Source organism: Tubulanus polymorphus, chromosome 1, assembly GCF_964204645.1.
Source record: "Tubulanus polymorphus chromosome 1, tnTubPoly1.2, whole genome shotgun sequence".
Taxonomy (NCBI): domain Eukaryota; kingdom Metazoa; phylum Nemertea; class Palaeonemertea; order Tubulaniformes; family Tubulanidae; genus Tubulanus; species Tubulanus polymorphus.
Window position 1 is genome coordinate 30,359,551 of NC_134025.1, and position 26,905 is coordinate 30,386,455.

At 38.9% G+C, this 26,905-nt stretch overlaps 1 protein-coding gene across 1 annotated transcript in view; it reads left to right on the forward strand.

Moving 5' to 3' along the window:
* The window catches only part of LOC141915456 (cubilin-like), a 68,974-nt gene that overhangs the window by 21,057 nt on the left and 21,012 nt on the right, over positions 1–26,905 (forward strand). The window contains exon 4 of the mRNA XM_074806995.1: positions 26,091–26,267. Within this exon, the coding sequence (XP_074663096.1) occupies positions 26,091–26,267 (177 nt within the window). The remainder of the gene's footprint in view (positions 1–26,090; positions 26,268–26,905) is intronic.

A 26,905-nucleotide genomic window follows, 5' to 3' on the forward strand; every position in this document is an offset into this window, starting at 1 on the left:
TTGGTGTAACTGTGGTATTGGCGTAACTGTGGTATTGGTATAACTGTGGTATTGGTGTAACTGTGGTATTGGTGTAACTGTGGTATTGGTGTAACTGTGGTATTGGCGTAACTGTGGTATTGGTGTATTGGTATAACTGTGGTATTGGTATAACTGTGGTATTGGTGTTACCGCAGTATTGGTGTAACTGTGGTATTGGCGTAACTGTGGTATTGGTATAACTGTGGTATTGGTGTAACTGTGGTATTGGTGTAACTGTGGTATTGGTGTAACTGTGGTATTGGTGTAACTGTGGTATTGGCGTAACTGTGGTATTGGTATAACTGAGTATTGGTGTAACTGTGGTATTGGTGTAACTGTGGTATTGGTGTAACTGTGGTATTGGTGTGATTGTGGTATTGGTGTAACTGTGGTATTGGTGTAACTTATATTGGTGTAACTGTGGTATTGGTGTAACTGTGGTATTGGTGTAACTGTGGTATTGGTATAACTGTGGTATTGGTGTAACTATGGTATTTTGTAATATTCGTTATATTATCAGTTGATAAATGGTCTCGTATTCTGAGAATAGAATCTGATGATTTAAACGTATGAACGTATGGGATTTTGTAGTAATCCTGGTTGTTACCAGACTGCTGTAGATTAGTCTGAATTGTGTTGTAGCCGTTCGGGCTTTGCCTGCTAATTTATCAATCTGGTACGCTTCATCAAGCGACGACCAAATCAGATTTACCCGAACCCCAACGTTCTGTATGCGTAATACGTTTGTTGGTATGATTCGTTCTAACTCGGTTATCCGGAGACAAACAGAAGATGAACAAGATGAAACAGTGATCATCATCGGCCGCTGCTGCTGCTGCTGCTGCTGCTGGGACTTGCGCTGTTTCAGATGTAGATGCAGCAGAGCTTTTACATCACTTGATCTAAATATATCAATTCTTATTAATAACATTATCAAAACTATTAATAAATTTGGGCCATTGATTCTTGAGTATTCTTAGGCACGGGCCGAATATAGCCCTGGTAAAACTGGCCCGGACCAGACCTGAGTCTAGTTTGCTAGAGAGCGCACTCATCACTCACTAACTAATATACTATCAAAATGAAGCTGTGGTAAGCGAGGACGCCTCCAGGACTCGCATGCAAATTGCATTAAAATTTGACACAGGACTGGTGGGATGTTTTCGGTCGGGTGTGGTCCGTTAAATGCTCGTTTGGTTGAGGCTATTCCCAGTTTTAGGTGATGAATAAACTGGTGACAGTGCGTGAATCGTAGTTTGATGTCGCTCATTATGATGTATTAGATCATATCAAATGAGAGGATTTGTTAGGTAGATAATAGAATAAGATAAATTGAATTTATACTGACCGCTGCTGCTGCTGCTGCTACTGCTGTCATGCTGACTACATTGATTTTGTCTCGCTCTGTCTAACATTGCCAGCTACTCAATAGCTTTCTTACATCCTGAAAGCTCAATTTTCTAATGCTGCCGAGATGTACTACGGCACGAAGTCTAAGCCATACCTAATATGGGTATACCGTGCACAATCTGAGCATCTTCATTTCCTTAAAAATGTCTGTTATCTTTTTTATGACGACGATGATGAAATAAGACAGTTTCAGTGATTGGAATAGAACAGAATTTTTTCTTATTCAAAGTTACTTGCGCCTTGCTTGGTAGCATTGGGACCATTGTAAATATTGAGAATCAGGGAATTCGGAAGTGTTGGGACTGCTGTAAATATTTCACCGTGTTAAGAATCAGTGAAATAGAAGAGTCTTCCAAAAAAAATTGAGTAAAATGTACTGACTTGACTACTGCTGAGTTGTCTTGTACTGAGAAGAGCAAATCTGAGTAAAACAAATCTTAACAATGTCTTTTTTCGGTACGAGACATTTTCATTGATTAGATACGTATGATTAGACTCCAAGTAAGACACAGAATGATTCATTTCTCTTGCTCCCACTCAGGGGGCAGTTTCTGAATACAGTGACGCGTAACATGAAAGACCAACCCCCGACATTCTGTCGTTATAACTAGAAACATTGATACATGCGATGAATCGTAAATTAGTTTAAATGGCTTTGAAGAGTCAATTTACGTAACGGTTCAATGGTTTACTGCAAATACTGTATGTATTGAAATTGATTTCTGAGTAAGCTTGATTTATCCAAACGATCTTTTTCTGTTTTATGGTTGTAAATGTTCAGATTTTTCATTCAATGAATTTTCTCTGAATTTGGTATAAACTGTAGCGTTTACACTACATTACTTAGAACCGTTCTTAATTGAGTTTGTTCCGATTTCGAACAGACCGTTTTAGTTCATACTAGTGAATAGTCCTCTTCAAGTTTCATTTTTGAGAACGGACCATTTATCTGTGTGCAAATAGAAACTGCTATAATTGCCTGTCAATCACAGTGTTGCCTCTGTGATAAAAACATGTGTGAACGCACCCATTGATTTGGTCCGTTCTAAATTGGTCCGTTTGAGTAAGACTAGTATGGACTAACTAGTGATAGTACGAACGCAGATGTAGACACTTCGAACGATCTGTTTCTTTTCGTCGTGGCCTTCAGAATTCAATCTCAGTTCATCATCTCTTTCCTCTAAATACTTCTCTAAAACGGAAAATGTTTGTAATAAGTGAGACGAATTGGAGTAATAAAGTTTAAGCGAATGAGACCAATCTCTCTCAGGGGTTTATCAGTGGTTCACGTCATTCTATGCGGATGACAGTTGTTAAGGGTGATTTGTGTTACTGGTTGGGCAAATGACATTAAGCACATCTCTGATCAGATACACAGAAAGATCTCTGATTAGATTGAGCAGTTTGTCTATTTATTGCTGGATTGACCTATTTGTCAGGTAAATCGTCCTCTGGGATATTTCAGTATTCGCTCTCATTGATCGATACATGTTCAGTTATTATCTTATTTTTCGGTGACTCGGATTAATTGGTTGTGGTCAAGTCAAGTCGCCGTTCCTCCTCGTTTATATAGGTTTACCGTGGGTTTAAAGACTAAAGCGCTGTACCGGGACGCAAAACCACCCCGACCAAGGTCTGGACAAAAACTCTTGTCGACCATTATATTTTTGAATTGACCACAGTAAAATAATCATACAGTCCTGGTATAAATACAGTGTAGTAAGCCTATCGCGGATTGGGGTGCGAGTCATGGCTGATTATACGTCGTGAGTTATGATTGAGAAGATTTTAAAAGCGTTCGCGACGCATTATTTTTCTGAAAGATTTTTCAAACATTTGTCTGCATGGCTCCCAGCTTGGAAATATATCTGTGGTCTGCCCAATGTTTGCCTCATTCCCGCGCCCGAGCATTCTGTACGGTTCACTAATGAGGAATCTTCTTTGTGCCCACTTGTTTTTTATACCGGAGCAAAGATCAATTAATTGAGGACTGAAACTAAGGTTTAATCTTTCAGTTAAAACAAAACTGAGTGGGTCTTTTGATTAGAAATGTTCATAATTGAAGGTTCAAAAGGCTGTTTATTTTGCAACATGAAACCAGTGCGTGTGTATATATGATCTTTGTTAAGATGATGTTCAACCTTCACCAATGATCCGTCGTTTGTTTGTCGGTGATTTTCATGCGTGTTCATTTTATTGTAAACAACATGTTCGATCTGTTCTCGTTCACGCGAGCGTCAGTGATCAGAGTAACCGTTCGTGGTTCTTGTTTGAACGGCTCAAAAATGTTTATGGATCACGATGGAAACCTGCCACATTTTGTCATCAATTAAACAACTTCTAATACGCATTTTTCTCCATTTTCCTCCCTAAAAAGTAACTTATCCAAGTAATAAGGAGTGTTTGAATGAAACATCAACAGCATTTACATTACAAATATGAGAGAGTCTTCTAGATATTTCAGGATCCAGTTCCACGGTTCTGAGTTGAGTTAATAACCGATCGAATATAAACTCACTCTTGCATAAGCGCATTTCTTCTAGATACACTTACAACGATGATGTGAATTCTGCTACCTGTGTAACAGAAGTTCTCGATGTATTGAGTAACACATTGTTACCCATCACTGACTATAGAGTGTCTGTACAGACTAACTCTAGTGTCATACACTTTATCAAATTCTGACAGTTGACTGCCGCGCTCCGCTCTCGCGCCATACCAGATGGACATTTTTCAGGTTTTTCTATTTTCGTCATCGGAATGCGTTCCTCGGCGTCGGAGCCGAGCGTGATTTAACCAAGTGCTCTATTACCGCGATATTATGGGAAAATTGGCAGTCCTTTGTAGAAAACGGCAAGAAATAATCCATTTCCTGCATAAACGAGTTGGCTCAATGTCGCTTACTGTCGGCAGCTTATGCTTGAATAATTCATTTAGTGTCTATGGTACATTAGTAAATGTAGAATTCTATACCGGCTATTTTGTGTCATTAATAAGAAGCAAAAAGTGGAAAGAGAGAGAACGAAATTTTCGAGATGTTTTCTTCGATGGTGAACAGTATGAAAATTGAGGACAGAACTTTTATTGAGTTTAAAGATACTGTAGTTGCATCATAATCGCTTTGAGTAAACTTAAACAATTTTACTGGTTACCCATTCCCAAATATGTATGTACACAATAAGTAGGCAGAAGTGGCCAATGCAGCCTGTCCATGGATGTCTACGTACTTTATGAATGGTTTATGATACACCCAGGAATGAAAAGTTACCTTAGTTAATGATATTAATGCCTAACACTAAACCTATCCCAAACTCAACCTGTCATTGAAATAACCTTTCATCAGCCAAAAAGGCAGGAATGAAAAGGTATCTTGGTTAATGATCTAACACTAAACCTATCCAAAACTCAATCCTGTCATTGAAATAATCTCTCATCCCTGGATGTATTAAAAACGTTTTTGAACGGCCCCTGAGATAATTTTTTTTTTTAGATCAAAGTGATTTATTTTATGTCAAAGACATATCTACAGTAATAGGATGTTGTAAACATTATAATCATATGTCGCATTCGCGCGGAATTCACAACAACAAAATGTGTCAAAATAATGTGTAATGCGTAAAGTTTAAAAACTTGATTTATCCATTCACGACGATTTACTGAAATCGCTTCTCATTTTAACATCAATTTATCAAATACTAAATGTTTGGTCCATCGTTTAAGTAGTAAAATACATCGACATCTGCGCGCGAAGGCAACGTCGCGACATTTAAACATTTTTAAATCGTTATTTCAAACATAAGTAACGGAATAAATTCATGGAATCGTCGATGGTTTGGTCACAGGCGGCTGCGGTGATGATGAAATCCGGTGTTGCGATTCTGACGTTTTCTCAAAAACTATGTAAATGTCATCGTTTGTATTCAGTATTGATGTAGACGGCAGTTTCATCAGTTTCACTGACAGTCATATAAAACATCGTACAGTTTGCCGTGTGTTATTGCTGTGTTTTATTCGATGGTGACGATTTACGCAGCCACATTCCGATTATAGGCTTTTGCTGCTTCTGCCGCAGAATCTGAAAAACGGAAAACACTCAATTCGTGTTTACATTCGATCTTTGATATTGATTGTTTTTTTGTGTAGATAGATGATTAATTTTTTTGTGTTTGTAATGTTTATTTTCGTAATTAGACATTTTCGTATCTATTTTTGTAAACATTTTGTCGAGTTTTCTAAAGCAATCGATACTGTTCGACGTACATAGTTAGAAATGAATGTTATCGACGAATTGATGAAAATTCTGTCTAGGAAATATTCGAAAACTTGCCTTCTCAAACATCTTGGCATCAAAAGAATATCTAGACCTCATTCCTGATCATTATGATAATACGGTATATTCATCTTGCTGCACGCAAAACGTTGTAAATTTTCCTGCTCCAATTCATATGATGATGTCCTGCCGCTCCCTCCCCCTCCCCTTCCCCTGGAATTTGATGGTCCGGTGAGATCCTACTGCCTCCTTCCCCTGGAATTTGATGGTCCAGTGAGATCCTACTGCCCCCTTCCCCTGGAATTTGATGGTCCGGTGAGATCCTACTGCCCCCCTCCCCTAGAATTTGATGGTCCGGTGAGATCCTACTGCCCCCCTCCCCTAGAATCTGATGGTCCGGTGAGATCCTACTGCCCCCCTCCCCTGGAAACTGATGGTCCGGTGAGATCCTACTGCCCCCCTCCCCTAGAATCTGATGGTCCGGTGAGATCCTACTGAATAGAAGCTATGGAAATGATGTCATAGCGCGACATTTACCAGTTTTTGTTGGTTTGTGTAAAAAGTTGACAGCCATTTGATGATGAATATGCTGTGTATGTACTGTATGTGATGTGATATAGTCAGTAGTTACAGGGACAGATCCATGGACTACTTTTGATGGTCTTAGGGCATTTTGATCATTGAAAAGGTACATTGGAAAATGCATTGACTGATTAGATGCATTTCATTACAGCATTTCCAACCCGTTCTTATCCTACCAATTAAGCAAGAAAAGTTTATAAGATTCGATGTAATAAGGCTATAAAGAGTTGAGAGGCCATTCAGAAAAGGGCAACTCAAAAGTACAAGACTGAAAAAAACCCTCTGGATCCGCACCAGCCTGTCAGTTTTAGATCATATCAGTTAGTGTTGGTATAATGATAGTTAGTGTATGTATTTATGTAGTTATTGTTGTACGTAACCCGGTGGTGATGCCCGTGGCGCCCGTGACGCCCGGTGGGATCAGATATCGTCTAACGTCCGATCTATCATTCACATTATTACACAATACACTAATATCCAGTACGTATTTGACTAACACAATAACTGACGGGGTTAAATCCTGTGAGGTTTCACTTGCTGAAACTGTCTGACGTCTGTCATTATAGAAAAATTGCTGTTGGAAAGGGAATTTTTTTTAATTGAGCAGCATGAGCCCCTGTGCTATGTAGCTGGCGTGTTAGATATTACTGGGGGTTATATAAAGGATTATATACTCATGTAATGCAATAGATGTCTTTGTCGTCTGTAAAGATTATTCTAATACTCCATTAAACTATTAAACTTACGTAAAAGCCGGATTATTTCGAGCTCTGGAGCTTTCGACTGACTCGTCAGAATCCTCGACATATCTACCATACATTGATGATAATCATCAATAGAAAGTCATCCATTTATTGCGTTGTGAGAAGATGCAATCATTTCCGACAGCACAAACGGCTACTGCTGCTGCTGCTGCTACTGCTGTTACGATCACCTTTCGAACTTTTTGACCTATATTCGTTTCTGGTGAAGAGGTCCACTCGAAGCTGCAATTCATTAATTTTCCGACATGTCCCGAGTGTCGTTGATGATTCAATTCCAATATTATCACCATACAATGACTAGGACTCGTGTATATCTCAGCACAGTCTGTTGATTTCTCTTTCAGTACCATCATCAGCATCATCAGTGTTGACTTCATGTTTTCTATTAGATGCGGTACTCGTATTAAGTGAAATTAATGACTTCCATTCAATTTGCAATGAACTTCTTTATCGAAGATTCATTTGATTTGTTTTTTATCAAGTTTTCTCTCTCCTCAACACGTCCTTACATTTGATATGATATATAGTTTCGTTATTAGCATCATTGAATTCACTTGAATACACAAATATAACTCCCAAGTCAAGACATTAGTCCAACAGTGACCTGTCTTCATAACTGGTCTTAAGCTGGTCATAAGTCTAAATCATGACTATGGAACTGTCCCTAGTTGCACAGTCATAGTCCACAAGCAATCTTAAATACAAGTATCAGTTGTTTGATCGGTTCTGATATGGTTTAGACTGGTCTTAAATCTAAGCTATGAGTGTGAAACTGGTCCCTCGGGTCTTGTAGACCACACTGTGACCGTAGAAATAAACAGATTATGACAGAGCAACTGTCAATAAGTGATATATGGTTTGAAGCTTAAAAATCTATTTGTATCTGTTGTTTCTGTGAGATACAGTGAAACGTTTCTCTTCATGTTAATGTGTTCGATAGGTTTGAAACAAAAACTGGGAATTTTTAGCTCATCGACAAAGTCTTCAAATTGATGTTACATTGTCATTTCAAGTGCTTCTATCGATTATAGTAGCGAGGTTCCTGAAACGAGGGATGGGTTGAAAGTGAAGGGTTTCAGTTATCCTCGGATAACCTTCCAGCGCATTTGGCAGCTGAAACTTATGAATCAAAATGTCACGATTGATTTTGAAGCGTAGCTGGCACACCTCACACACGCTCTCATCTACTATTATCATACAATGTTTACGTTGTTGTATTTTCTTACCTTGCTCTGGTATAAATTGTCCGACACTATAAGTGTCAAACAGATTAAGACATATTTTCCCCCTGGGACTGGTCATAAAAATTGCTTGACTAAATTGTTGCGTATGTTTTTTCTCTTTTCATGTGTCGCTGTATTTGCTATTGCTGCCACCTATAGGAGGTAAGAAAACTAAATTTTGATGTAAATATACATAGCATTGGGGGTATTGTGACAGTCCACCAGGTGTCGCAAGGAGTCACTGGGTTACCGCGCTTCAATTTATTCGGACATACAGATTTGGAAGCCAAAAAAAATCCAGTTCAAATTAGCTACGAATAACTCGATGTACAACTGTTGTGTCATCCGGTATGTGTCGGTACCCCATTACGGGCCGGTGAGCTTGTTATCCTTGATTTAGTGAAATCTAACTATCGTTTGTTTGCCCGGTAAGACGTTGAATAAATGCATGAACAATAAGACGCAGACAGTAGCCCTCGGTGATGGCGGGAAAAAAATCATAAAGAACGCACTCGACAGCAGAGTAGCATAGCAAACATCGCAACCGCTTGAGCATAAATAATATTTGATTGGTGAATATGATCACAGTGACAGTTTAGTGTGAAATTGTTTAGGTATTATCGCTGTGATCCTGTCAGTATGAAGACGAGTATTTCTATATATGATACGCGCGCTGGTAATACCCGGATAAGGACCTCATATACAACTTACTTCGCTTCAACGAATTATCACTTAAAAACACCAGTGACACTATCAGTAATAATGCACCGTTTGTCTATACTGATACCTCTTGAGAGATTGATATTATTTCGTACTGTAGTTTATCTATGAATGAAGTATTTAAAGTTTTCACCAGTGATATACAGTGAGCCTTGACCGGTTCACACTGAAACTGGCAGCAGGAAATAAGTCCGAGTTCCATAAAGTCTGAGTCAAAGATTAGGGTAATCTGTCGGAGTTGACCATGTCAGAGTTGACCATGCCATGTCCTAGTCGACCGAGTGAGAGTTGACCAATTCCGCGTTGACCACTTTCTAATTGACCATGTCCATATTTACCCGGTAATATAATGATTGATGTTGTTTACCGTGGATCTGTAAACAGTGTTTCAATAATTCTATTTCGCGATCACCAGAATTCAATTTAAGCCATTATGATTTCCTCTGCGTATATGTGTCTACTTGTCCCACTCGAGTCTGAACGTCTCGACGCGATAACATTTCCTCTAACAGCGGACTGGAACCACGAGTGCATACCAAACATGGCTTAAACCGGTATTCATCTTCAACCATCGGAGGTCTGTGATTCAATTAACTTCCGGCTTATCGCCAACTATTCCAGCTAATATGCAGCCCGTCATGTAAACGCTTGGTGCAAATCTTTCACAAATAAGCCTCAGTTCGTGGCTGCATTGTTTGTTTTCCTGATGGCCATCATGTCCACGATCGATACAACGATCGATACCACGCGAGGCGGCACGTTACGGTTGAGAATAATGAAATTGAACGCTGAATTTACCGCGTTCTCTGATATAATTGTTGTATTAAGGATTGTGAATATATTACATCACCATCGTTTATCCCTGAATCCTGTATATGAGAACCAGAAAAATAACATCTTAAGATCAAGTTATTACATGAACAGATCATATCTGATTATGTCATCGATATATATATATATATATATATATATATATATATATATATATATATATATATATATATATATATATATATATATATATCAATATTAAATTCATCTTAGCTGTTAATTGAATAATTTGCATCCTCTGCGACTGTAAGTTAGCTATTGTCATGTATCATGTCTGGAAGCTATTTTTCTAGAATCCTCTAGAGAGATATGTGTGACACCGGTGACCATTACCGACCAGGGACGATCAGTCGTGTGAAGTATGAAGTCGACATGTTTTCCTGCGTCATTTTCCGTGATCATTATGAAACTTGCAGTCAGATATTTTGTTTGATGTTTCATTCAGATGAGCAGCCATTTGTGAGGTGAACTGTGACAACTCGTCAGACCAGTAAATCATCGTGTCTTTAAAAAAAAAACAGCCTCAGACACAAATAGAACGATCGTCTAAAGTCTCGATACTTGTCCGTGTCATGTCTCCGTTAATGATGTGGTTCTTACTGTTGTGATGACCATAAAATTCTTAAGGAGCAAACGACTCTCTTAAGGATCATTCAGTTCTGCCTCGGGGTAGATTTCCTACATCCTTCATTGTCTCCACTCTCGGTACAGAAAACTCGAACCTCGCTATTCCTGAATCTCGCCGACGTTATGACGGTTGATTTTAAATTTGCTGTTGATTAACGCGATGAATTCACAGTTCTATATCGATTGATTTTCATGGCATCCTTTACATATTTACAATATTGAAATCCCGAAGAAAGCAATAATGAAAATCGAACTTACAACTTAACAGGAGCCACACAACCGGGTATGTAGGTTCTCAGAGAGTATTGATGAATATAGTCGGTATATGCGTGATGGTATTTTCTCCTATCTTCAATGTCTCTCATGCAGTCTAATGCCTTCCGTTTGAGTGTTTTTGATACATCACATGTAGAAATCACAGCTGTCATTTAGTATCAGTTAAGATTCGTTTATGGAGAGTCTTCACTGACTGTTGTTCGTGTAAAAAGTTTGCCACAGAAATGACTGAATAAATCACTACTGATTTATCGCAGTGACATACCTCGTACTCAGTACCACAGTGACATACCTCGTACTCAGTACCACAGTGACATACCTCGTACTCAGTACCACAGTGAAATACCTCGTACTCAGTACCACAGTGACATACCTCGTACTCACTACCACAGTGACATACCTCGTACTCAGTACCACAGTGACATACCTCGTACTCAGTACCACAGTGACATACCTCGTACTCAGTACCACAGTGAAATACCTCGTACTCAGTACCACAGTGACATACCTCGTACTCAGTACCACAGTGACATACCTCGTACTCAGTACCACAGTGACATACCTCGTACTCAGTACCACAGTGACATACCTCGTACTCAGTACCACAGTGACATACCTCGTACTCAGTACCACAGTGACATGCCTCGTACTCAGTACCACAGTGACATACCTCGTACTCAGTACCACAGTGACATACCTCGTACTTAGTACCACAGTGACATACCTCGTACTCAGTACCACAGTGACATACCTCGTACTCAGTACCACAGTGACATACCTCGTACTCAGAACCACAGTGACATACCTCGTGCTCAGTACCACAGTGACATACCTCGTACTCAGTACCACAGTGACATACCTCGTACTCAGTACCACAGTGACATACCTCGTACTCAGTACCACAGTGACATACCTCGTATTGAGTACCACAGTGACATACCTCGTATTGAGTACCACAGTGACATACCTCGTATTGAGTACCACAGTGACATACCTCGTACTCAGTACCACAGTGACATACCTCGTACTCAGTACCACAGTGACATACCTCGTACTCAGTACCACAGTGACATACCTCGTATTGAGTACCACAGTGACATACCTCGTACTCAGTACCACAGTGACATACCTCGTATTGAGTACCACAGTGACATACCTCGTACTCAGTACCACAGTGACATACCTCGTACTCAGTACCACAGTGACATACCTCGTACTCAGTACCACAGTGACATACCTCGTACTCAGTACCACAGTGACATACCTCGTACTCAGTACCACAGTGACATACCTCGTGCTCAGTACCACAGTGAAATACCTCGTACTCAGTACCACAGTGACATACCTCGTACTCAGTACCACAGTGACATACCTCGTACTCAGTACCACAGTGACATACCTCGTACTCAGTACCACAGTGACATACCTCGTACTCAGTACCACAGTGACATACCTCGTACTCAGTACCACAGTGACATACCTCGTGCTCAGTACCACAGTGACATACCTCGTACTCAGTACCACAGTGACATACCTCGTGCTCAGTACCACAGTGACATACCTCGTACTCAGTACCACAGTGACATACCTCGTGCTCAGTACCACAGTGAGATACCTCGTACTCAGTACCACAGTGACATACCTCGTATTGAGTACCACAGTGACATACCTCGTACTCAGTACCACAGTGACATACCTCGTACTCAGTACCACAGTGACATACCTCGTACTCAGTACCACAGTGACATACCTCGTACTCAGTACCACAGTGACATACCTTGTACTCAGTATCACAGTGACATACCTCGTACTCAGTACCACAGTGACATACCTCGTACTCAGTACCACAGTGACATACCTCGTACTCAGTACCACAGTGACATACCTCGTACTCAGTACCACAGTGACATACCTTGTACTCAGTATCACAGTGACATACCTCGTACTCAGTACCACAGTGACATACCTCGTACTCAGTACCACAGTGACATACCTCGTACTCAGTACCACAGTGACATACCTCGTACTCAGTACCACAGTGACATACCTCGTACTTAGTACCACAGTGACATACCTCGTACTCAGTACCACAGTGACATACCTCGTACTCAGTACCACAGTGACATACCTCGTACTAAGTACCACATTGACATACCTCGTACTCAGTACCACAGTGACATACCTGTACCTAACCTTGGAGAAATCATTTGACTACTCCAAGACCTGGCATTGTTGAATACGATAGCAAATATTGTGGATCTGGGACTGGTACGCCGACAGAAAACTATTCAGTCATCTGCAATAGGACAATATAAATGACCTCAAATAAATGCTCGGAGTACCTGTGACACAAATCCTGTCTACGAATATCATTTACTTTTACTAGCTCATTATTGCTGTTCAATATAATTTTTTACACTATATTATTGAACTCTGCATCTATTTGATTGTGCTGCACCAGTTATATCATTACTTAAAAATATGTCAAGAATTCACGATTGTATTTTGTGATTCGGGTATAGAAGAAATAGTAAGATCATTAGAATAGATGTGGTCATCACGTAATTCTTGATGCTCTTCACCACACACACACACACATCCCTGGTGGTATCAGTAATTATGTAGGATGGTCGCATCCGGACCTATTTTATTACGTAGATTATCGGCACTTCCTTTAACGACGTATATACCTCTCAGTACAACATCGATGATAAAAATGCATATTTTCAGGGAGGGAAATTAACACATCTTATCGATATTCAGAAATTTCTACTACGCTATCTTTCTATCTAGCAATTCCGAAACGGTACTCGGCGATAACATTCTTTGTTGTCGTCGTAGTATATGCCAGAAAGTGTTAATTGAAACGAAATGCTGGCAGTAACAAATAAGCCCAAGTGACAAAGCATGATCTATGTGCACGGCATATATTGGTCGACCAGCGAGTAGTAGCTGCAATTTATTGTAGGATGATGAACCAGGAATGTTTCGGAAATCAATAGAACATAGATTTTCGCGGCATTTCGCATCTCGGTTGAAAACGGTTTGAAATGAAACTCTCTCTCTCGGCATAACCATATTACATCAGTACAATCCAACAACCGTGCTGCAATAAAATGACACTTAAAAACTACACTGAACTGAAACATTCGTTTGAATGCATGAAAAGTGACTTCACAATTTTTTAGACGACGACCTTTGCCGGGCAAGATTCGGGACCCAGAATAGGGAGGCATAATTGAATAGGAACCTGTATCCCTGTAAATAAAGTCTTTATCAAATATATGAATCTTAACCATCCTTCAGATATTAAAAACGTTGTTTCAATACACGCGTTTAGTTTTTTTTTATTCACTGCTGGTTTATAAAGGTCAGTTATTTGAGATCAGTTGAATTGCATTATGTGATCTATAAACGTCGCCATTATACTCTATTTGTCCTTGGTATCACAGCCTGATAAATTGCTATCGACTACTTATATGCGCTCTCATGTTTTAGTCAATAAATTGGGTTTCATGCTGCCTCGGTTCCTAGATGGAATTTTGACAGGGCATCCGTACTGACCATTATTGAATCAGAATATTGAGCAGTATCAGCAGTAGCAGCAGCAGCAGCAGCAGCAGCAGTAGCAGTAGGATATTCCTTCATACCCGCGTCATTATTGGGTATTTCAACTTCCTGTCTTTCAGATGTTTTTAATGATTCTAATGATTACTTCAATGATATAAGATACAGACCTGTGTAAATCTGATACTGTAATATCGTAACTCATCTGAGCTGAGACTGTTACTCCTGTCAATAGACAATTCTATTCAGTGTTTTAGTACAGGACATTGAATATTGATAACACTATTGATACAGAAGCTGCACTCGTAGACTCTGGTATAGCAACGGATCAAGTTCCACAGTTCCAATGTTAAACTTTACAGCTAAATCAGTACATGTCCAACTTAAAGGCATATTCTAAAACTGTAGAACTGAGTAGTGTTTATAACTGATGGTGTAGTGATAGACAGTGTCACTATTATTGATATTGATGCTGCTAGGCACTGTACTGTAGTTGATACTGTTTTTCTAGATACTGTAGTAGTTGATACTGCAAGAGTTGAGATGGTTTTAGGAGTCGTTCGTGCTAATGTATCTCGATGGAGATGTCCATTTTTTGGATGATGATGATGCTCCATTCTATAGTAGTAATAATGATGATGATGATGACGATGATGATAATGGCGATGAGTAGTAGATGTAGAGGGATCTATTTTATAGTTGATGATGTTGTAGTTAGTGATAATGATCTCGTTTGTGTAATGAGTGACAATTGTTTATTTGGTGTTGGTGACAATAAAACATGTCTCTCTCCGGATCGACTCGCCTCTAACCCTTATTTCACACGTTCACACTGTCAGTTAAACAACGACTTATTTCATCGCGACGACGATCACCGATACATTAGACGCTCGCCGGGTGCGAATAAAAAATAAATCCTCGTCTATCGATTATCATACCTTATTTCACGAGTATACGAACAACTAGTTAGATATTAAAAGCTGAGGACATACTTGAGGAAGCTGACACGACTGTGCCGTCTGCTATACTATTGAATCACCTGATCGATATGTCCTTCATTATTAGATGTCACCGAGTTACATCTCTCAGTCTCAGCCGTCCTCTCCTCCTCTCAGTAATAGTAGCTGATAACGTATACCTTATGCCTAAATTATACAAACAAGATAATTAGCCGTAATTACATTTAATGATGATAGGTCGATAGTGGTTATGGGTAATTGTGTCTGAATCGTGATGGGAAAAATAACTCTAACGTTCAGATGACTAGCAGGCCAATTGTGCGATACAACGCTGCTGCAGACTGTTAAAACAACACTTGATTATTAACTGACAAATATTAACTGGCGACAAGCACTGATGAGTTTATTTGAAGCCACTCCCTCCGCTTGTCAATCAAATGAACAATTTGTACTGATTCGGAGCGGTGGTAACCTGGTATCAGAACAGGTAGTACTGTGTAGGGCGACTGATTTTATTCGAAATTATGAGCTTCCGTCACTAGCGTGTAGTAGCGCCGTCAGATAAATGAGTGAAGTCTTCTGTTCACTAAACAGTGTCACTCTCCCTGTTAATATCATTGTTTCTCAATTGACTTTACTCATTGACCTGATGATACTACTCTATCCACTAGTTGCAGCTTGGAGTTATTCCAAGGTAGCAGAAGCTCCTAATTTTGAATAGAATCTTTCGGCTTATAGAGTACTACCGGTACCAGTTTTTACGAATAAAAGTTTTCGATGACTTTTGGAGAAACCTTTTCGTTCGTAAAGAGCGATTGAGGTCATAGCAAGAAAAAACCAGTTCACGGCATCAGAGAATTTGAGAGTCGTTTGATGTAATTCTGTCTAGTGATTTCGCTGCACTGTGTCTCTCATCTTTAGAAAGGTTTCTTTTCTCTGCGATTGGTCGCAGAAATTCCTACCGAGTCCCATACGTTAGAGAGAACGGAAATTAGATTTGTTACTGATTGATGTCTGATTAATTGTAAATAGCTACCTATGAGTGTCAGTGAGTGTCAGTGTGGGGTGTATGTTACACTAGTGACAAATACAAGAGATGTCGTAATTTGGTATGAAATAAACAAATCTAATATTTTAACGATAAGCAAGGTTATAAGATAAAGGAGCACGAAATACTGAATCCTGTATCCCCAGCAGAAACAGGTTATCATATCCTTAGAAGAATTTCGGACGTATCTGATATCTTGGAGTAATCATTTGTCAAATGATTACTTCAAGCTGACATGAAATGTATCTTCCTCTGCACGAACTTCCATTGCAGCCAGCCATGCGTTAGGTTTGGGGTCAGGACGAGCGCCATGGATTCACTGTACTGTCAATTCAGATGAGTTTAGAATGAATTGTTGACTCTGTGAATGATCGTGACATGCTAAATACTGGTATTAGTGAAGTACTCGTAGCTGTTGTTGAGAATCAGGGGAAAGTTGCATGGTCATGGCTTAGATCTAAGACTAGTCTAAGAGAATCTTAGTTCTATAACCAATCTTAACAACTTGAGACTAATCTTAAGATGAAAAATCACTTTTGGTCTTTGGTCAGGACTGTGCAACTGGGATGTGGAGATGAAGAATTTCGTCATTGTTTTGTATTGCCACCTGGTTGATATGAAAAAAATCATGAAATAATCAATGTTAGCATCTTAACCTGGTGTGGGTCGTGATATTTAATCATTGACTCATCCTTGAGTTTCCGCTGAAGTAGAATGGATGATATATATTCGTTGGTCGTGTATTTGTATTCAGTCTTGAGATGAAGAATGAAATAATGCTGATTGGTTTCTGGTAAATATCGTAATTTCGTTGATTGCTCACGGCGGTTTCTGTTTCTATTCTTATACGGAAACCTTTGAACGAGCAGTGACACTAGTGGTGATGTATATATGCGCATGTATGCATAGAATAGTGAGAGACAGAGAGAGAGAAAGAAAGAGAGTATTGGGGGTAGGGCAACTAATGGCAGAGAATGATTAAGAAAAAACAAATGACGACCACACGAGATGGGTGGTGTCATTAATGCATAGTAAAGCTAACCTAGTGGGCATCATTAGACACATATCATTAGTCTGGTTTTGGAGGTTAGACTGATCAAGTGAAACGTAACGCTGAATACAGCAGTAGTCGCATTAGACGACAAAGTTCAGATTCTGATCAGGAATGACGAGCTTCAGTGTACTGCACCAGATATCCTACCAGATACATTGCATCAGGAAATCTCGATCAAAATTTAGTTTATTTTCAATTAAGGCAGGTTTTGATCGGTCTCTACCGATTCTGTTCTACCTATCGAGGAACAGTGTCATCTGATAGAAGCTGCCGGTAGAGAGTTTGCAATCTGGATATGCTATTTCTAAACCAGAATATGATTAATGGAAACCTGCCTGCATGAAAAAAATGACAAACAACTCGAGATTGCTCTTTATGGCTCTCAGATATAGCGCGGTTTATATTCATTCAATTTTATAAAATTATGGATATACACCGTTGCCACCTAGTGGATCATTACTTGCCACGAGTGGAATCCTCGCTTGCCTCACAACAACAGAATCCTCATTAAAAAACATTTCCTAGATTTATTTATCTATTCAACTGATGACGTTTTTGTAGCTTATTGACGATAGTTGACGCATCAAATTTCCCCGATTCAAAATCCACCTCAATTACCAGAAATCCGTGAAATCCTTTCGGAAAACCTCTACGGGACGTGGCCATGGAATTTATGGTTGTCATCGGCGATGAGTTTTGTCTAGCAGACGTGATCTGTCAATCTCTCGCGACGCTTCATCGAAAACTGTCGATCAATTTCAACTCGATGAATTCCATCGGTAGTGTGACCACCAATTATAAATGTTCAAAGAGTCGTTTGAAATTTTCTGAAATGTTTTATTGATTGCGATGATTCGATGAAATGAATTATCTTTTAAAGAGTTCTGTGTAGAAACTGTGAACGTTTTAGATTAATGAATAAATGTGCAAAAAAATCTGGAAAAAATATCAAATGCCATGAGTGAAATTGAATGCGATTTCATGATTCTTATTTGTCAATTTTCATTTGAAGTGATTGATAGAAATATCAGTTACATTTCACTCGCTTTAATTTCACTTCTTCAATTTTCTAAAGTTGGCATACTTTTATCCAGTCACCGAAGTCTAGTTGTTGCTGCGATGCTGGTTTTATTTCATTTATTCAACTAATTAAAGTAGATTTTGTTCTTAATTCTATCAAAAATTTGCAATTCTAATTCGATCATCGCGTTGAATTGAGATGTGTTTGAATATGATATTTGTCGCCTCTCGCAGTAGACGCTGTGTCTTATCTCGAACTGGCACGAGACAAGCCAAGCAAAGAATTCATTTCTGACTTACATGGCATATTAAAAGTGAATTGATGATGCTAGCCATGTTTGCGATCACTTGGGTACAGAAACCTGTAGACCGGTATTATTGCTGTATTCCAATTATACATACTCCGGACTGTGTTCCAATGATTGTATGCGCCAGTGATTGTACAGTCAGTCCGGACTATGAACCAGTGATTGTACAGTCAGTCCAGACTGTGTACGAGTGATTGTACAGTCAGTCCGGACTGTGTACGAGTGATTGTACAGTCAGTCCGGACTATGAACCAGTGATTGTACAGTCAATCCGGACTGTGTACGAGTGATTGTATAGTCAATCCGGACTGTGTACGAGTGATTGTACAGTCAGTCCGGACTATGAACCAGTGATTGTACAGTCAGTCCGGACTGTGTACGAGTGATTGTACAGTCAGTCCGGACTGTGTACGAGTGATTGTACAGTCAGTCCGGACTATGAACCAGTGATTGTACAGTCAGTCCGGACTCCACACATCCAAGCCTTACACAGCTCTGATAAACGCTCTTCGAGAAGAAAATTCTGTAGAAATTCAATTACAGTGTATGCTATACAAAAATCATGGTTGAATAAATCAGTAGGTTTACAATCAGCGCAGGTAGACAGTTGATTGAATTATATGATACTTGTCTGTTGTCACATACACAGGATAAATTGATAGAGATATCTACATTCACAGCGGCTTTGTGTATATTTCACAAACCAGCTACATTAGATTTCGTTGTCACTGATTCGTTTAAGCCCCGGTGACTAATTCTAGAATTTTCGATTGAAGGAAGTCTGAAAACCTCAGGAACGGTAGATCATCAATTGATTCTGTAAGAAAAACAAGGTTGAGTTTAATTCAGAATTCCGCTCGAGGGTTTCATCAACCGACGGCTGTTATCTGAATTGTGGATAAGTTTTTAAACGCGTTATTGTTTTTCGTATCTTCTAATTTTATCCTCTGGTTTATTCAGCAGTTAGGAATGCAGTCAGAAACATTGATTCTTAACTAAACCATCTACAGCTAATCTAACTACTGAACATCTGTCTCATTATTAAGATCGCATCCAGTCCCGGGGTCGAGGCTTAAATTAATGACCATTCTAATACTTTCTACAGCCAGTCTAATAACTTGAGACCAGTTTTATGATTTAAGATAACTTTCAGACTCAAGTCACGACTGCAACAAAGTCTAGGGGCTAGTCTCGATTACTGAACTGGTCCAGGGGCCAGTCTCGATTACTGACCTGGTCCAGGGGCCAGTCTCGATTACTGACCAGGTCCCTGATCTTGTTTATCAATATTCATTCTATAAACATAATGATTGAGTTTAAGGGATGGATATGTTTTCATTCAGATTCTGAGAATATATCTAATATCCGATCTTTTCAATAAGTCTTCGTTGCGACCGATGGTAGAAATATTTGCTTATTTGTCGACTAAGTTATCAGTTTGAATGTAGAGTGAATTGCTGAATTGCGTTGTGTGGTATTTGCTGATGAGATTATTGCGAGGACATCTCAGATTTATACATAATTTAGTAGATATCTCGTGGCTAGAGCCATGAATTTCACTGATACTGCGTAACTCGGATTCCTCAGAGAGTTTCAAACTTGTTTGCTTCGCTATTAAGATCTAGAGAATAATGTCTCTGTCCAGTTACTCAATGATAGATGTCTCCGAGAAGAGAACAACTCTTACTATAAACTCATTTCTACGTCGATGATTTGTTAGTCTCAGAACTACCCCTCACTGTGTTGCGTATACGAGTGAAATAACAATTCACAACTTTCCGGCGAAGATAGAAAAACTTCTCGACAGAACGATACACAGAGGTGTGACAATGAAAAATGGGAAAGATAATCATCATTGGTTCAGTGTCCTGAAATAAGGCAAGGGGCCTGTTGCACAGTCAAGACATGTTTAAAACCAATCTAAGCCAATCTTAGTTCTAAAACCAATCTAATGACTTTAAGTCAGTCTTAGGATTTGAGATCACTTTGTGACCGTGTGACTAGGCACACACCCTGACCCACGACTGGACCCACAACCGGACCCAGTTCTAGTTCTACTCATATTCGACTGTTTAAGGTTAAAAAATTGGAAATGTCAAAGTCTTTGTCATAGTATAAGTCATCGGAATCTCTCTCTCTCCCCTCTTCCATCTCCCCTCTCTCTCTCTACCCTCTCCTCTCTCCCATCTCCCCTCCTCTCTTCTCTCTCCTCTCCTCTCTCCCATCTCCCCTCTCCTCTCCTCTCCTCCCTCTCCTCTCTCCTCTCTCCTCTCTCCTCTCTCCTCTCTCCCCTCTCCCATCTTCTCTCTTCTCTCTTCTCTCTGTAGAGTGAATAATGATAGTGTGATACCTGAATAAACTGTGCTGTTTGTTACTGACAACATGTCACACTCTCTGTGATTATTATCTCATTCTACTTTCATTAATGTCAGAATTTCTTTCATATCGGCGGCAATTATTCAACTGATGCGTCTGCCGGAATTCACAGTGTCGCAGCTCGCTGTCAGTTTATTATCAATTCGAAATTCAAAACTTCAGTTTCATAAATCAGTTTTGAAGGCATACGTCGTTTCTTGCTGTTAAAACTTTTAATTACGCCATAACGATCATAATACTTGAATATGAATTAAACTATCTTCAATTTAAATTTCCTCTAAAAAATGTTCTGTTCATTTTGATCGTAACCAGTAATTTTTTCAATGAAATCTCTCTAGTTATGAAAGCCGGTTATTGGATATATGATTTAGATGAAGCAACCCCTAGAGTGTTTTTCGTGACTTTCTGTCATGATTAGACGAGCTGTAAGTAAAGCAGGTTGCGTAGCTCACGGGCAACTTACAATAATCATATACAATACACAGATACGACTTCACCGAGCGATACGGCGGGAGTCAGGAATCATCAAATAAACCACAAAATTCCAACACAGGAATCAGTTCCATATTCGGGTCTACAGTTGATTAGAAATGAGCGAACTGGTGCAACTGGATCCGTTAAATCAAACCCACACAACTGTGAAACTGGATCCGGAGTCAAATATTAAACCCACACAACTGTGAGTTTACAGTAAAATCAAATTCATGACTAACATTTTAATATTTTATTTTGCCAAATATTACAACTAAGACAATAGGATAAGATAATAAATTTTACATGGTTTTACAAATCTGGGCCCTGCTTTATAGAATGGTCCTGAGGGTTAACGCAATCGGAAATGTATTGAGTTAACATCTGGGTTTAAGTTGAAACCAGTCTATAAAACCAGCCATAGGTGAAGCCTAGACCAGCTACCTAAATGATAATTATCTGAACAGACACTAACAACGCTACAAAATGGTAACTCTTCACCGATAAGTATTGATTTTCAGCTTTATGAAAATACCACTATAATTTCACCAAGTATAAGTAACATGAAACGTTCAGCGACAGGTTTGAGGTAGAATGAGAGATAAAATGCGAATATATATGTTTCATCGATCAGTATCTGATGGTGAAGGAATGACTGATCCGATAGAGAGCGAATTTTTAATAGATGCAAATAAGTGTGGTGTGAATGCTGCGATGTATGCTGATTTGATGATGCCTCCAGTCACTGAGAACAGTTCTAATGAACTCAATGAATTGACTCTCAACTATTTGTCTGTAGCTCTTGGAATATTCATGATATCGAATGTAAGAGACAGTTGACAATCATTCGAATTGATCTATACTCTCACAAGAATATCTTTAGATTCGATCTCAGCCACCGCAGTAAGAGAAACTAATCGTAATTCAACAACCGAACAACACAATACAAACATCGTACAAACAATAATCAACAATCGACTTATTATTTTACTAATTCACATAAAAAGTTTTAACTCGAAAAAGTTTGAATTGTTGTCCTCGTTGCTGACATACAGCGCTTAAACCAAAAATTGGAGTTAAACTTTTTAATGAAATTGGACCCAGTATTAGATAAAGTATGATAGAAGTAGATCCAGCATGGAACTGCATGAGCGCAAAGACTTTAATTGAAATGATGAAGTTCATCTATGATCATACCCGATCGCCCAAACACATCGACAACTTGTATCACATCCAGAATGTTTGCTTGGAATTCCAGTTTGGAAACTCAATACTGGATGCAGCTTGCATCAGTGAACTATCTTCATCTATCTTCTTTTATTCATCGATGAAACTTGTTTCTCGTTAAAACAATTGAATGTGCTGACATTCAGAAACCTGTGTAAATAACAAACCTTACAAGTCTCATCCTGAAACATTCTCTGATTTCATCAGTAGCTGAACACGTTATCAGTCACATCTATATTCACACCCTTTCACACTAAATGCATATATCAATTTTTTTAACATTTTGCTCAAAGGTCACGGGTAAAGTTAATCATTGGATGCCATTATGAAAATGCGTTTTAATTTTCACTATAGTCAGTTAACCATATGGTTACTCTTGAGCAACCGACCCCCGGGCCCAGTTAGATTTTAGACCATTCTAAAACCATCTTTAGTTATCTTTAGTTCTATACCAAATCTAACTACTAAAGAACACAAGTCTCAGATTATCTTGTTTCTATAGCCAAGATCAGTTTCAAGATTTAAGACCACTTTTGGACGTAAGTCATGACGTTGGAACTGACCTGGTTTTCAATGAGTTAAAACAACCTTTTAGTATTTATGGCAGGTTGTTGTGGGTTGTCCGGGTGTTGAGCCCCTCAGGGGGGGTTAGATACTGCACTAGTAGTGACTGACGAGTTCAGAGATACTGAAGGGATTCAATCAGATCCGATGTATGACCGGATGTCTGTTGTAGTTTGGATTAAACATTGACAAGTAAACACGATCAATCACTGAGTTTTTCGTCCTAATGAACACCCATTGGTGTATTTATCTATTTGCATTTCTCCAGATCTCAAACAATAATATCAAAAATATCCATCGTAATAAATGATTGATGGCGACAAAATGAGGTCTCGCTCGTCCCTTCTGACCAAATCCGCTCATACAGAACATTATCAATACAATCAAACGAACATTACAAACGAAAGCTTATCGACTACGACCACCGACTGGGGGAGGGGGGTTGAGAAACACTGCCCGAACTAAACCCTCGATCCTTACTGTTACAAGGTTGCGCGAGCACGCGATACCTTTACTCATGCCGTCTTCATAGTCACTGACATTTCAAGCCGGGCGTAGGGGTCTCTGTTACTGCCAGCAATGATCGCGTATCAAAGACCTGTCAACCTAGGTACGACTTGTGGCGCTATTTTTCAGGGATGATCTCGTTCTAAAGACCCGTTAACTCACGAGCCCTTGCGTCTACCAGCAATACCTCACAACCTTCTTCCCTACATTGCTCTTGTGACTGCCAGACAGCACTATCATTGACAATCGCATCACCGATGACCTACGCACCTATTAACGACCGTTAGTGACTAGTTGTGTGATAAGTTGACCTACGCCTGCATTAACAGTTGAAACAGTCTCACTATGTACACAGTATTAAGGGATTCGTTTGACAGATAATTGCAGTAGATAGATTATAGATATTTAGGTGTGACACGCGGGTAAACTGTGGGTAAACTGCCGTAATGAAGTGAGTCAATTATTTGATTAACTACGATTTATCAACCATTAACGAACAAAAACAATTAGTATCCCGTGCTGATACCGCTGATACCCGTGAACTATCCTGATTGAACATTGTTTGCACTTGTCGACCGTTAAATAATCCGTTAATCAGAGACTATCTCGAACTGCTCTCAACCCTAACCTTATTGTATACCTCGTTTGAAATGAGAAACCTGCAACCAGAACCTCGCGACATCAGCACGCTCTGCTCTCGATGAAAAACATCTTCAATTAGAAACTAGAAATTAACGGATGGATGACGTGTTGTCATTCGGTGCAGATTTAAGGAGATGTATCCGATTACAGCGATGTGAAGGTCGGTCGTGCTAATTCATCGATCTAAACTAAAATAAAGTCTCAAATTCCTGTTTATTTTCGTACGTAGATGAAATATGAATGAGGAGAATAATAATTTTTTTCAATGCCGAATTTTGGCTTCGCGCCAGGTGTTGATTGTCGTTTAACGTTTTGAAGTAAATCATTGACGTGAGCAGTTTCTACTGTATCATAATTTATACTAGAAATAAACTGTTTTAATGATGACATGAAAGCATCTGATCATTGAATATCTCTGAATGAGCTGCGGGGGACAATGTCATACACCGGTCGCGTTTGTTACTATCAGTTTTTTCAGCCGTGTTTGTTGTTTGTTGATAAGTCGAGCAGAAAATTAGATTTTTTTTCGACTGAATTCTTTTCATATCCTTATTAGGAATAAAGGAGATACTACGATTTCTAACGGCATCTAAAACCGCCTCAGATCACCCAGGGAGGTTTGGGAGTATCGTAATGATCACCTGTTTATTGACTGACTAATTAGTATCGTGCTACAGTATCCAAATCTATTGAATCAAGAATCCAGTTCTACAGTTGTTGATCAAGCCTTTGAGCAATCATCTCAACATGATTGCTCGTAGAGATCAAGCTTAACTCTTTATATAGTTGAATGAGTTAATTTCCTATGTTTAAAACTCTAACATCACGGAGAACCCTTACAACGGGATCCTAATTTCAATCTAATCTGGATAAACATAGAATAAATGTATGAAAAATAAGGTTTGATTTCTAATTTGGATGGATTTCATCAGTTCCTGTTTGACACAAACTGTATCTTCAATCTCTTGCACGTATGTGTTGTTTTGGGTTTTCTTGAAATGAGAAATACAAAAGGGTAAGAAACTCCTAAGATCACATGAGAGTCACATTGATGAAGCTACTGATGATGATCTAAATGTCGTAGCTATTCAATTTGAGTAATGATGTGTTTGTTTAGGTAGATCCTGCGGTCATCCACATATCAGCCATATCTACATTTCATTTAATAATGCATAGGTATCAAATACTTAGCTCTGTTTATTACAAAGCTATCAAATCCTGCCCGGTAGATGCTTGAATGTTATATATGAATATAAAGCTTGTTTCTAATCCGGGGGGGAGGGGAGGGACATCGCTGTCTTTGAGCCAGTGGGGAGAAGAGGGCGTATTGAAGCTCTTTATAAACCATGCAATCAGGATCTGGTTTCATTTCTTTTCTATGTGCATCGGTTATTTTTCTATGTAACTTAAGAAGAAAAAAAAGGATTTATCTCTATCTTCAGTATGAAACCAGACCTTATTGAATTCTTAATGGATCCAGGATCCCAGTTGTGAGTTAGAATTAACTCTAGTTTTGAGATTCAAATCATATCTCAGAACAGTGGAACTGGATCCTGTATATGAAAGCTGACCCCATTGATGAATCGTTGAGATATGTTCATTTTATTTTATATGTATATTTTCAGACTGTGATAGGTTAATTCAGAGTACGATAAATGGCCCGAAATCAGGAACATTCGAGTCGCCAGATTGGCCAAAATATCACAATAACATGCATTGTATATATAAATTTGTTGCACTTCCACAAGAACGGGTTCATTTGAGTTTTACTGATTTCCATGTGAAAGGAATTCCTCCGAGGTAAGTTAAATAATCTCTTGCATCTACTACTCAAATACTATAGTTTATCCTTGCCACTATCAGTTTCATATTCACTCATTTGCTATTTTATTGCATCTATTAGAAAACAGAATCCACAGTTCCACAGTTTGACGATACAGTTTATTTTCAAACATCTATTCTATCTTGAAGAGTCAAATTTCAGAAAGCGCTGTGGAACTTTGGGACCAGGTCCTGCCAGCAGAATACATCTATCGCCACAAAACATTAAAAAAAACATTGCTTTTATCTAAATCTTATTCCTGGAATTGGTTACAGAAAGCTTTTCCGAAAACACAAAGTATTGATTTCAAGGGTTTGTCTGGATACAAGCTTAATCCACGTTCATCAAATCTAACCATACCTGTCGATAACACTATTACCGGTTAGATACCAGTTAGATATCTCATCTGATTCGTCGCTTGTAATTGCTAAGCGAGGTTAAACTGTTTGATATTTCTAATAGTTCTGAAATTGTCTATCACGAAACTGCGATGATAATTTTCTCATGTTTCTTTCATTCGCGTCATAAAAATAACGATAAAAATAAAAAGCAAATTCCGGACGAGTAAATAATACATTACATTCACTCTCAGTATTGTATCGCGTTAGTTTTATAA